Here is a 14,541-nt window from a genome sequence, read left to right as displayed (position 1 = left end):
TTTCAGCCTTCATAACACGTTCATATTCACTTTCAACCTTCATAACACGTTCATATTCACTTTCAACCTTCATAACACACTCATATTCACTTTCAGCCTTCATAACACATTCATATTCACTTTCAGCCTTCATAACACATTCATATTCACTTTCAGCCTTCATAACACATTCATATTCACTTTCAGCCTTCATAACACATTCATATTCACTTTCAACCTTCATAACACGTTCATATTCACTTTCAACCTTCATAACACGTTCATATTCACTTTCAGCCTTCATAACACATTCATATTCACTTTCAGCCTTCATAACACGTTCATATTCACTTTCAACCTTCATAACACACTCATTCACTTTCAGCCTTCATAACACATTCATATTCACTTTCAACCTTCATAACACATTCATATTCACTTTCAACCTTCATAACACGTTCATATTCACTTTCAACCTTCATAACACACTCATATTTACTTTCAGCCTTCATAACACATTCATATTCACTTTCAACCTTCATAACACACTCATATTCACTTTCAGCCTTCATAACACATTCATATTCACTTTCAACCATCATAACACACTCATATTCACTTTCAGCCTTCATAACACATTCATATTCACTTTCAGCCTTCATAACACGTTCATATTCACTTTCAACCTTCATAACACATTCATATTCACTTTCAGCCTTCATAACACGTTCATATTCACTTTCAGCCTTCATAACACACTTATATTTTCTTTCAGCGTTCATAACACGTTCATATTCACTTTTAGCCTTCTTAACACACTCATTCACTTTCAGCCTTCATAACACATTCATATTCACTTTCAACCTTCATAACACGTTCATATTCACTTTCAACCTTCATAACACACTCATATTTACTTTCAGCCTTCATAACACGTTCATAATCACTTTCAGCCTTCTTAACACACTCATATTCACTTTCAGCCTTCATAACACATTCATATTCACTTTCAACCTTCATAACACATTCATATTCACTTTCAACCTTCATAACACACTCATATTCACTTTCAGCCTTCATAACACGTTCATATTCACTTTCAACCTTCATAACACACTCATATTCACTTTCAGCCTTCATAACACGTTCATATTCACTTTCAACCTTCATAACACATTCATATTCACTTTCAGCCTTCATAACACGTTCATATTCACTTTCAGCCTTCATAACACACTTATATTTTCTTTCAGCGTTCATAACACATTCATAATCACTTTTAGCCTTCTTAACACACTCATTCACTTTCAGCCTTCATAACACGTTCATATTCACTTTCAACCTTCATAACACACTCATTCACTTTCAGCCTTCATAACACATTCATATTCACTTTCAATCTTCATAACACGTTCATAATCACTTTCAGCCTTCTTAACACACTCATATTCACTTTCAGCCTTCATAACACACTCATAACACATTCATATTCACTTTCAGCCTCCATAACACATTCATGTTCATTTTCAGCCTTCATAACACACTCATAATGTTAATATTTACTGTCGGCCTTCATAACACACTCATAACACCTTCATAAAATTCCTATCTGTTTTCAGGCTTTAGAACACACTCACATTGATTTTCAGCTTTTCACTTTCCTCATGTGTTTACTTGGCCACACACACACACACACACACACAGGGTGGGGTGGGGGGAGGAGTGACCTGAGGTGGTCTTGAGGACGTCTGTGGTGTTCCTCAGCCCCATGAAATCAAACTGATAAAGTCTCCAGGATTTCTGATCTGCTGCTTCCACTGAGTTCTTCCTCCATTTGTAGATCATTTCATCTCTCGGGTATCCATCTGTAAACACACACACACACACACGCAGACACACACACGGACACACACACGGACACACACACACACACACGGACACACGCACACACACACGGACACACACACGGACACACGCACACACACACGGACACACGCACACACACACGGACACACACACAGACACACGCACACACACACGGACACACGCACACACACACGGACACACACACGGACACACACACACACGGACACACACACGGACACGCACACACACACGGACACACACACATGCACACACACACGGACACACACACGGACACACACACGGACACACACACACGGACACACACACGGACACACGCACACACACACGGACACACACACGGACACACACACGGACACACGCACACACACACGGACACACACACGGACACACGCACACACACACGGACACACACACACACGCAGACACACACGGACACACGCACACACACACGGACACACGCACACACGGACACACACACACACACACACAGACACACGCACACACACACACACACGCACACACACACACGCACACACACACGGACACACGCCCACACACGCAGACACACACGGACACACGCACACACACACGGACACACGCACACACGGACACGCACACACACACGGACACACGCACACACACACGGACACACACACACGCACACACACACGGACACACGCACACACACACGGACACACACACACACACGCACACACACACGCACACACACACGGACACACGCACACACACGCAGACACACACGGACACACACAGACACACACGGACACACACGGACACACGCACACACACACACACGGACACACACACACGCAGACACACGGACACACACACACACGGACACACACACACGCAGACACACACGGACACACGCAGACACACACGGACACACGCAGACACACACGGACACACGCAGACACACACGGACACACACGGACACACGCACACACACACGGACACGCACACACACACGGACACACGCAGACACATACGGACACACACACGCACGCACACAAACACACATGCACGCACACACACACACGGACACATGCACACACACACACGGACACACACACACACGGACACACGCACACACACACACGGACACACACACACACGGACACACGCACACACACACACGGACACACGGACACACACGGACACACGGACACACGGACACACGCAGACACACACGCAGACACACACGGACACACGCACACACGCACACACACACACACGCACGCACACACACACACGGACACACGGACACACATGCACACACACAGACACACACGGACACACGCACACACACACGCACACACGGACACACACACACACGCAGACACACACGGACACGCACACACACACGGACACACGCAGACACACACGGACACACGCACGCACACACGCACGCACGCACACACACATGGACACATGCACACACACACACACACACGGACACACGCACACACACACACGCAGACACACACGGACACACAGACACACGGACACACACACACACACGCAGACACACACGGACACACACACACACACGCAGACACACACGGACACACGCAGACACACACGGACACACGCAGACACACACGGACACGCACACACACACGGACACGCACACAGACACACACACACACACGCAGACACACACGGACACGCACACACACACGGACACACGCAGACACACACGGACACACACACGCACGCACACACACACGGACACATGCACACACACACACACGGACACACGCACACACACACGGACACACGCAGACACACACGCACACACACACGGACACACGCACACACACACGGACACACGCAGACACACACGCACACACACACGGACACACGCAGACACACACGCAGACACACACGGACACACGCACACACACACACGCACGCACACACACGGACACACGGACACACGCACACACATGCACACACATGCACACACAGACACACACGGACACACGGACACACGCAGACACACACGGACACGCACACACACATGGACACGCAGACACACACGGACACACACACGCACGCACACACACACACACGCACACACACACACACACGCACGCACACACACACACACGCACACACACACGCAGACACACACGGACACACACACGCACGCACACACACACGCACGCACACACACACACGGACACATGCACACACACACACGGACCCGGACACACGCACGCACACGGACACACGCAGACACACACGGACACACACAGACACACACGGACACACGCACACACGCACACACACACACACGCACGCACACACACACACGGACACACGCACACACATGCACACACACACACGCATGCACACACACGCACACACACACACGCACACACATGCACACACACACACGCACGCACACGGACACACGCAGACACACACACACACACGCACGCACACGGACACACGCAGACACACACGGACACACGCACACACGCACGCACACGGACACACGCACACATATGCACACACACGCACACACAAACACACACACACACATGCACGCACACACACACACGGACACACACACGCACACACACACGGACACACACACACACACACGGACACACGCACGGACACGCAGACACGCACACACACACACACACGGACACACGCACACACACACACACACCAGGACACACGCAGACACGCACACACACACGGACACACGCACGCACACACACACGGACACACACGCACGCACACACGCACGCACACACACACGCACACACACACGGACACACACACGGACACACACACGGACACACACACGCACGCACACACGCACGCACACACACACGGACACACACATGGACACACACATGGACACACACGCACGCACACACGCACGCACACACACACGGACACACACACGGACACACACATGGACACACACACGCACGCACACACACACGGACACACACACACACAGTGAATTAATTTATTAATGCCTCACTAATAAAACAAGTTTCTTTCTTTTTCTTTCTTTCTTTATTTATTTATTTACCTTTTCCTTAGCTGTTTTCTTATTTTTTGTATTTTTTTTGTATTTTGTCTTTGTCTATCTTTCTTAATATTTTTAAATGAGCTAGTTTTGTTTTATCCATCCAGTTTGTTCTTTCTTTCTTTCTTTCTTTCTTTCTTTCTTTCTTTCTTTCTTTCTTTCTTTCTTTCTTTCTTTCTTTCTTTCGTTTATTTCTAGTGGATAGATAATAAAGTACTCAGTCGTTTTATGTGGAATTTTAAGAACCTTCACTTGAAAAGAAATGAAAGAAAGAAAGAAAACAATGCTCACTTTGCAAACACAAATATAATAATAAAAAAATAATAATAATAAAAAAAAAAAAAAAATTAAAAAAAACAGCCAAAAAGGCAAAATAATAATTTATAAAAAATAATTCTCGGATCAATTCATTTTGTGTCTTCTTTCTTTATTATAAATAAATAAATAAATAAATAAATAAATAAATAAATAAATAAATAAATAAAATTAAATTAAAAAAAACAATCCAGAAAAAACTAATCATACATAATTATAGACAAGTGAAAAGTTTTACTGATCCGCACACATTCAACAGTCTGATCTCGTGTGTAGTAATAATGCCAGTCTGATCTCATGTATAATAATAATGCCAGTCTGATCTCATGTATAATAATAATGCCAGTCTGATCTCATGTGTAGTAATAACAGTCTGATCTCATGTGTAGTAATAACAGTCTGATCTCGTGTATAATAATAATGCCAGTCTGATCTTGTGTGTAGTAATAACAGTCTGATCTCGTGTGTAGTAATAATGCCAGTCTGATCTCATGTATAATAATAATGCCAGTCTGATCTCATGTATAATAATAATGCCAGTCTGATCTCATGTGTAGTAATAACAGTCTGATCTCATGTATAATAATAATGCCAGTCTGATCTCATGTATAATAATAATGCCAGTCTGATCTCATGTGTAGTAATAACAGTCTGATCTCATGTATAATAATAATGCCAGTCTGATCTCATGTATAATAATAATGCCAGTCTGATCTCATGTGTAGTAATAACAGTCTGATCTCATGTGTAATAATGCCAGTCTGATCTCATGTATAATAATAATGCCAGTCTGATCTCATGTATAATAATAATGCCAGTCTGATCTCATGTATAATAATAATGCCAGTCTGATCTCATGTGTAATAATAATGCCAGTCTGATCTCATGTGTAATAATAATGCCAGTCTGATCTCATGTATAATAATAATGCCAGTCTGATCTCATGTGTAGTAATAATGCCAGTCTGATCTCATGTATAATAATAATGCCAGTCTGATCTCATGTGTAGTAATAACAGTCTGATCTCATGTGTAGTAATAACAGTCTGATCTCGTGTATAATAATAATGCCAGTCTGATCTTGTGTGTAGTAATAACAGTCTGATCTCATGTGTAGTAATAACAGTCTGATCTTGTGTATAATAATAATGCCAGTCTGATCTTGTGTGTAGTAATAACAGTCTGATCTCATGTGTAGTAATAACAGTCTGATCTCGTGTATAATAATAATGCCAGTCTGATCTTGTGTGTAGTAATAACAGTCTGATCTCATGTGTAGTAATAACAGTCTGATCTCGTGTATAATAATAATGCCAGTCTGATCTCGTGTGTAGTAATAACAGTCTGATCTCATGTATAATAATGCCAGTCTGATCTCGTGTATAATAATAATGCCAGTCTGATCTCGTGTATAATAATAACAGTCTGATCTCATGTATAATAATAACGCTAGTCTCATCTCGTGTGTATTAATAACAGTCTGATCTCGTGTATAATAATAACAGTCTGATCTCGTGTATAATAATAATGCCAGTCTGATCTCGTGTGTAGTAAAAACAGTCTGATCTCGTGTATAATAATAATGCCAGTCTGATCTCGTGTATAATAATAACAGTCTGATCTCATGTATAATAATAACGCTAGTCTCATCTCGTGTATAATAATAATGCCAGTCTGATCTCATGTATAATAATAATGCCAGTCTGATCTCGTGTATAATAATAACAGTCTGATTTCGTGTGTATTAATAACAACAGTCTGATCTCGTGTATAATAATAACAGTCTGATTTCATGTATAATAATAACAGTCTGATCTCATGTGTATTAATAACAGTCTGATCTCATGTATATTAACAACAGTCTGATGTCATGTGTATTAATAACAGTCTGATCTCATATATATTAACAACATTCTGATGTCATGTGTATTAATAACAGTCTGATCTCATGTGTATTAATGACAGTCTGATCTCGTGTGTATTAATAACAGTCTGATCTCATGTGTATTAATAACAGTCTGATCTCGTGTGTATTAATAACAGTCTGATGTCATGTGTATTAATAACAGTCTGATCTTGTGTGTATTAATAACAGTCTGATCTCATATATATTAACAACAGTCTGATGTCATGTGTATTAATAACAGTCTGATCTCATGTGTATTAATAACAGTCTGATCTCATATATATTAACAACAGTCTGATGTCATGTGTATTAATAACAGTCTGATCTCATGTGTATTAATAGCAGTCTGATCTCATGTGTATTAATAACAGTCTGATCTCATGTGTATTAATAACAGTCTGATGTCATGTGTATTAATAACAGTCTGATCTCATGTGTATTAATAACAGTCTGATCTCGTGTGTATTAATAACAGTCTGATCTCATGTGTATTAATAACAGTCTGATCTCATGTGTATTAATAACAGTCTGATCTCGTGTGTATTAATAACAGTCTGATGTCGTGTGTATTAATAACAGTCTGATCTCATGTGTATTAATAACAGTCTGATGTCGTGTGTATTAATAACAGTCTGATGTCGTGTGTATTAATAACAGTCTGATCTTGTGTGTATTAATCACAGTCTGATCTCGTGTGTATTAATAACAGTCTGATCTCATGTATAATAATAACGCTAGTCTCATCTCGTGTGTATTAATAGCAGTCTGATCTCATGTATAATAATAATGCCAGTCTGATCTCATGTATAATAATAATGCCAGTCTGATCTCATGTATAATAATAATGCCAGTCTGATCTCGTGTATAATAATAACAGTCTGATTTCGTGTGTATTAATAACAACAGTCTGATCTCGTGTATAATAATAACAGTCTGATTTCGTGTGTATTAATAACAACAGTCTGATCTCGTGTATAATAATAACAGTCTGATTTCATGTATAATAATAACAGTCTGATCTCGTGTGTATTAATAACAGTCTGATCTCATGTATATTAACAACAACAGTCTGATGTCATGTGTATTAATAACAGTCTGATCTCATATATATTAACAACATTCTGATGTCATGTGTATTAATAACAGTCTGATCTCATGTGTATTAATAACAGTCTGATCTCGTGTGTATTAATAAAAGTCTGATCTCGTGTGTATTAATAACAGTCTGATCTCATATATATTAACAACAGTCTGATGTCATGTGTATTAATAACAGTCTGATCTCATGTGTATTAATAACAGTCTGATCTCGTGTGTATTAATAACAGTCTGATCTCATGTGTATTAATAACAGTCTGATCTCGTGTGTATTAATAACACTCTGATCTCATGTGTATTAATAACAGTCTGATCTCATATATATTAACAACAGTCTGATGTCATGTGTATTAATAAAAGTCTGATCTCATGTGTATTAATAACAGTCTGATCTCATATATATTAACAACAGTCTGATGTCATGTGTATTAATAACAGTCCGATCTCGTGTGTATTAATAACAGTCTGATCTCATGTGTATTAATAACAGTCTGATCTCGTGTGTATTAATAACAGTCTGATGTCATGTGTATTAATAACAGTCTGATCTCATGTGTATTAATAACAGTCTGATCTCGTGTGTATTAATAACAGTCTGATGTCGTGTGTATTAATAACAGTCTGATCTCATGTGTATTAATAACAGTCTGATGTCGTGTGTATTAATAACAGTCTGATGTCGTGTGTATTAATAACAGTCTGATCTTGTGTGTATTAATCACAGTCTGATCTCGTGTGTATTAATAACAGTCTGATCTCATGTATAATAATAACGCTAGTCTCATCTCGTGTGTATTAATAGCAGTCTGATCTCATGTATAATAATAATGCCAGTCTGATCTCATGTATAATAATAATGCCAGTCTGATCTCATGTATAATAATAATGCCAGTCTGATCTCGTGTATAATAATAACAGTCTGATTTCGTGTGTATTAATAACAACAGTCTGATCTCGTGTATAATAATAACAGTCTGATTTCGTGTGTATTAATAACAACAGTCTGATCTCGTGTATAATAATAACAGTCTGATTTCATGTATAATAATAACAGTCTGATCTCATGTGTATTAATAACAGTCTGATCTCATGTATATTAACAACAGTCTGATGTCATGTGTATTAATAACAGTCTGATCTCATATATATTAACAACATTCTGATGTCATGTGTATTAATAACAGTCTGATCTCATGTGTATTAATAACAGTCTGATCTCGTGTGTATTAATAAAAGTCTGATCTCGTGTGTATTAATAACAGTCTGATCTTGTGTGTATTAATGACAGTCTGATCTCGTGTGTATTAATAACAGTCTGATCTCATGTGTATTAATAACAGTCTGATCTCGTGTGTATTAATAACAGTCTGATGTCATGTGTATTAATAACAGTCTGATCTTGTGTGTATTAATAACAGTCTGATCTCATATATATTAACAACAGTCTGATGTCATGTGTATTAATAACAGTCTGATCTCATGTGTATTAATAACAGTCTGATCTCGTGTGTATTAATAACAGTCTGATCTCATGTGTATTAATAACAGTCTGATCTCGTGTGTATTAATAACAGTCTGATCTCATGTGTATTAATAACAGTCTGATCTCGTGTGTATTAATAACACTCTGATCTCATGTGTATTAATAACAGTCTGATCTCATATATATTAACAACAGTCTGATGTCATGTGTATTAATAACAGTCTGATCTCATGTGTATTAATAACAGTCTGATCTCATATATATTAACAACAGTCTGATGTCATGTGTATTAATAACAGTCTGATGTCATGTGTATTAATAACAGTCCGATCTCGTGTGTATTAATAACAGTCTGATCTCATGTGTATTAATAACAGTCTGATCTCGTGTGTATTAATAACAGTCTGATGTCATGTGTATTAATAACAGTCTGATCTCATGTGTATTAATAACAGTCTGATCTCGTGTGTATTAATAACAGTCTGATGTCGTGTGTATTAATAACAGTCTGATCTAAATTGTATTAATAACAGTCTGATGTCGTGTGTATTAATAACAGTCTGATGTCGTGTGTATTAATAACAGTCTGATCTTGTGTGTATTAATCACAGTCTGATCTCGTGTGTATTAATAACAGTCTGATCTCATGTGTATTAATAACAGTCTGATCTCGTGTGTATTAATAACAGTCTGATCTCATGTGTATTAATAACAGTCTGATCTCATGTGTATTAATAACAGTCTGATCTCGTGTATTAATAACAGTCTGATCTCATGTGTATTAATAACAGTCTGATGTCGTGTGTATTAATAACAGTCTGATCTCATGTGTATTAATAACAGTCTGATCTCATGTGTATTAATAACAGTCTGATCTCGTGTGTATTAATAACAGTCTGATCTCATGTGTATTAATAACAGTCTGATGTCATGTGTATTAATAACAGTCTGATCTCATGTGTATTAATAACAGTCTGATGTCGTGTGTATTAATAACAGTCTGATCTTGTGTGTATTAATAACAGTCTGATCTCGTGTGTATTAATAACAGTCTGATCTCATATATATTAACAACAGTCTGATGTCATGTGTATTAATAACAGTCTGATCTCATGTGTATTAATAGCAGTCTGATCTCATGTGTATTAATAACAGTCTGATCTCGTGTGTATTAATAACAGTCTGATGTCATGTGTATTAATAACAGTCTGATCTCATGTGTATTAATAACAGTCTGATCTCGTGTGTATTAATAACAGTCTGATCTCATGTGTATTAATAACAGTCTGATCTCGTGTGTATTAATAACAGTCTGATCTCGTGTATAATAATAACAGTCTGATCTTGTGTATTAATAACAGTCTGATCTCGTGTGTATTAATAACAGTCTGATCTCATGTGTATTAATAACAGTCTGATCTCGAGTGTATTAATAACAGTCTGATCTCATGTGTATTGATAACAGTCTGATCTCGTGTGTATTAATAACAGTCTGATCTCGTGTGTATTAATAACAGTCTGATCTCGTGTGTATTAATAACAGTCTGATCTCATGTGTATTAATAACAGTCTGATCTCATGTGTATTAATAACAGTCTGATCTCGTGTGTATTAATAACAGTCTGATCTCGTGTATAATAATAACAGTCTGATCTCGTGTATTAATAACAGTCTGATCTCGTGTGTATTAATAACAGTCTGATCTCGTGTGTATTAATAACAGTCTGATGTCATGTGTATTGATAACAGTCTGATCTCATGTGTATTAATAACAGTCTGATCTCGTGTGTATTAATAACAGTCTGATCTCATGTGTATTAATAACAGTCTGATCTCATGTGTATTAATAACAGTCTGATCTCGTGTGTATTAATAACAGTCTGATCTCGTGTGTATTAATAACAGTCTGATCTCGTGTGTATTAATAACAGTCTGATCTCGTGTGTATTAATAACAGTCTGATCTCGTGTGTATTAATAACAGTCTGATCTCGTGTGTATTAATAACAGTCTGATCTCATGTGTATTAATAACAGTCTGATCTCGTGTGTATTAATAACAGTCTGATCTCATGTGTATTAATAACAGTCTGATCTCATGTGTATTAATAACAGTCTGATCTCGTGTGTATTAATAACAGTCTGATCTCATGTGTATTAATAACAGTCTGATCTCATGTGTATTAATAACAGTCTGATCTCGTGTGTATTAATAACAGTCTGATCTCATGTGTATTGATAACAGTCTGATCTCATGTGTATTAATAACAGTCTGATCTCGAGTGTATTAATAACAGTCTGATCTCATGTGTATTAATAACAGTCTGATCTCATGTGTATTAATAACAGTCTGATCTCGTGTGTATTAATAACAGTCTGATCTCATGTGTATTAATAACAGTCTGATCTCATGTGTATTAATAACAGTCTGATCTCATGTGTATTAATAACAGTCTGATCTCGTGTGTATTAATAACAGTCTGATCTCATGTGTATTAATAACAGTCTGATCTCATGTGTATTAATAACAGTCTGATGTCGTGTGTATTAATAACAGTCTGATCTTGTGTGTATTAATAACAGTCTGATCTCGTGTGTATTAATAACAGTCTGATCTCATATATATTAACAACAGTCTGATGTCATGTGTATTAATAACAGTCTGATCTCATGTGTATTAATAGCAGTCTGATCTCATGTGTATTAATAACAGTCTGATCTCGTGTGTATTAATAACAGTCTGATGTCATGTGTATTAATAACAGTCTGATCTCATGTGTATTAATAACAGTCTGATCTCGTGTGTATTAATAACAGTCTGATCTCGTGTGTATTAATAACAGTCTGATCTCGTGTGTATTAATAACAGTCTGATCTCGTGTATAATAATAACAGTCTGATCTTGTGTATTAATAACAGTCTGATCTCGTGTGTATTAATAACAGTCTGATCTCATGTGTATTAATAACAGTCTGATCTCGAGTGTATTAATAACAGTCTGATCTCATGTGTATTGATAACAGTCTGATCTCGTGTGTATTAATAACAGTCTGATCTCGTGTGTATTAATAACAGTCTGATCTCGTGTGTATTAATAACAGTCTGATCTCATGTGTATTAATAACAGTCTGATCTCATGTGTATTAATAACAGTCTGATCTCGTGTGTATTAATAACAGTCTGATCTCGTGTATAATAATAACAGTCTGATCTCGTGTATTAATAACAGTCTGATCTCGTGTGTATTAATAACAGTCTGATCTCGTGTGTATTAATAACAGTCTGATGTCATGTGTATTGATAACAGTCTGATCTCATGTGTATTAATAACAGTCTGATCTCGTGTGTATTAATAACAGTCTGATCTCATGTGTATTAATAACAGTCTGATCTCATGTGTATTAATAACAGTCTGATCTCGTGTGTATTAATAACAGTCTGATCTCGTGTGTATTAATAACAGTCTGATCTCGTGTGTATTAATAACAGTCTGATCTCATGTGTATTAATAACAGTCTGATCTCATGTGTATTAATAACAGTCTGATCTCGTGTGTATTAATAACAGTCTGATCTCATGTGTATTAATAACAGTCTGATCTCGTGTGTATTAATAACAGTCTGATCTCATGTGTATTAATAACAGTCTGATCTCATGTGTATTAATAACAGTCTGATCTCGTGTGTATTAATAACAGTCTGATCTCATGTGTATTAATAACAGTCTGATCTCATGTGTATTAATAACAGTCTGATCTCGTGTGTATTAATAACAGTCTGATCTCATGTGTATTGATAACAGTCTGATCTCATGTGTATTAATAACAGTCTGATCTCGAGTGTATTAATAACAGTCTGATCTCATGTGTATTAATAACAGTCTGATCTCATGTGTATTAATAACAGTCTGATCTCGTGTGTATTAATAACAGTCTGATCTCATGTGTATTAATAACAGTCTGATCTCATGTGTATTAATAACAGTCTGATCTCATGTGTATTAATAACAGTCTGATCTCGTGTGTAGCTAGTTCTGATGATAGTTCTGATGATAGTTCTGATGAAGGTTCTGATGAAGATTCTGATGATAGTTCTGATGATAGTTCTGATGAAGGTTCTGATGAAGATTCTGATGATAGTTCTGATGATAGTTCTGATGATAGTTCTGATGAAGGTTCTGATGAAGATTCTGATGAAGATTCTGATGATAGTTCTGATGATAGTTCTGATGATAGTTCTGATGAAGGTTCTGATGAAGATTCTGATGATAGTTCTGATGATAGTTCTGATGAAGGTTCTGATGAAGATTCTGATGATAGTTCTGATGATAGTTCTGATGAAGGTTCTGATGAAGATTCTGATGATAGTTCTGATGATAGTTCTGATGATAGTTCTGATGAAGATTCTGATGATAGTTCTGATGATAGTTCTGATGATAGTTCTGATGAAGGTTCTGATGAAGATTCTGATGATAGTTCTGATGATAGTTCTGATGAAGGTTCTGATGAAGATTCTGATGATAGTTCTGATGATAGTTCTGATGAAGGTTCTGATGATAGTTCTGATGATAGTTCTGATGAAGGTTCTGATGAAAGTTCTGATGATAGTTCTGATGATAGTTCTGATAGTTCTGATGATAGTTCTGATGATAGTTCTGATGAAGGTTCTGATGAAAGTTCTGATGATAGTTCTGATGAAAGTTCTGATGATAGTTCTGATGATAGTTCTGATGAAGGTTCTGATGAAAGTTCTGATGATAGTTCTGATGAAAGTTCTGATGATAGTTCTGATGATAGTTCTG

The 14,541-nt window shown here is 37.8% G+C and overlaps 1 protein-coding gene across 1 annotated transcript in view; it reads right to left on the bottom strand.

The window, feature by feature from the left end:
- LOC131361925 (gamma-aminobutyric acid receptor subunit gamma-3) overlaps positions 1–14,541 on the bottom strand; it is a 147,513-nt gene that overhangs the window by 19,830 nt on the left and 113,142 nt on the right. Inside the window, exon 6 of the mRNA XM_058403554.1 lies at positions 1,707–1,844. Within this exon, the coding sequence (XP_058259537.1) occupies positions 1,707–1,844 (138 nt within the window). The remainder of the gene's footprint in view (positions 1–1,706; positions 1,845–14,541) is intronic.

Source organism: Hemibagrus wyckioides, linkage group LG11 (genome assembly GCF_019097595.1).
Source record: "Hemibagrus wyckioides isolate EC202008001 linkage group LG11, SWU_Hwy_1.0, whole genome shotgun sequence".
Classification (NCBI taxonomy): Eukaryota; Metazoa; Chordata; class Actinopteri; order Siluriformes; family Bagridae; genus Hemibagrus; species Hemibagrus wyckioides.
The sequence above is the reverse complement of the archived record's forward strand: the minus strand, read 5'-3'. Positions and strand labels throughout refer to the sequence as shown.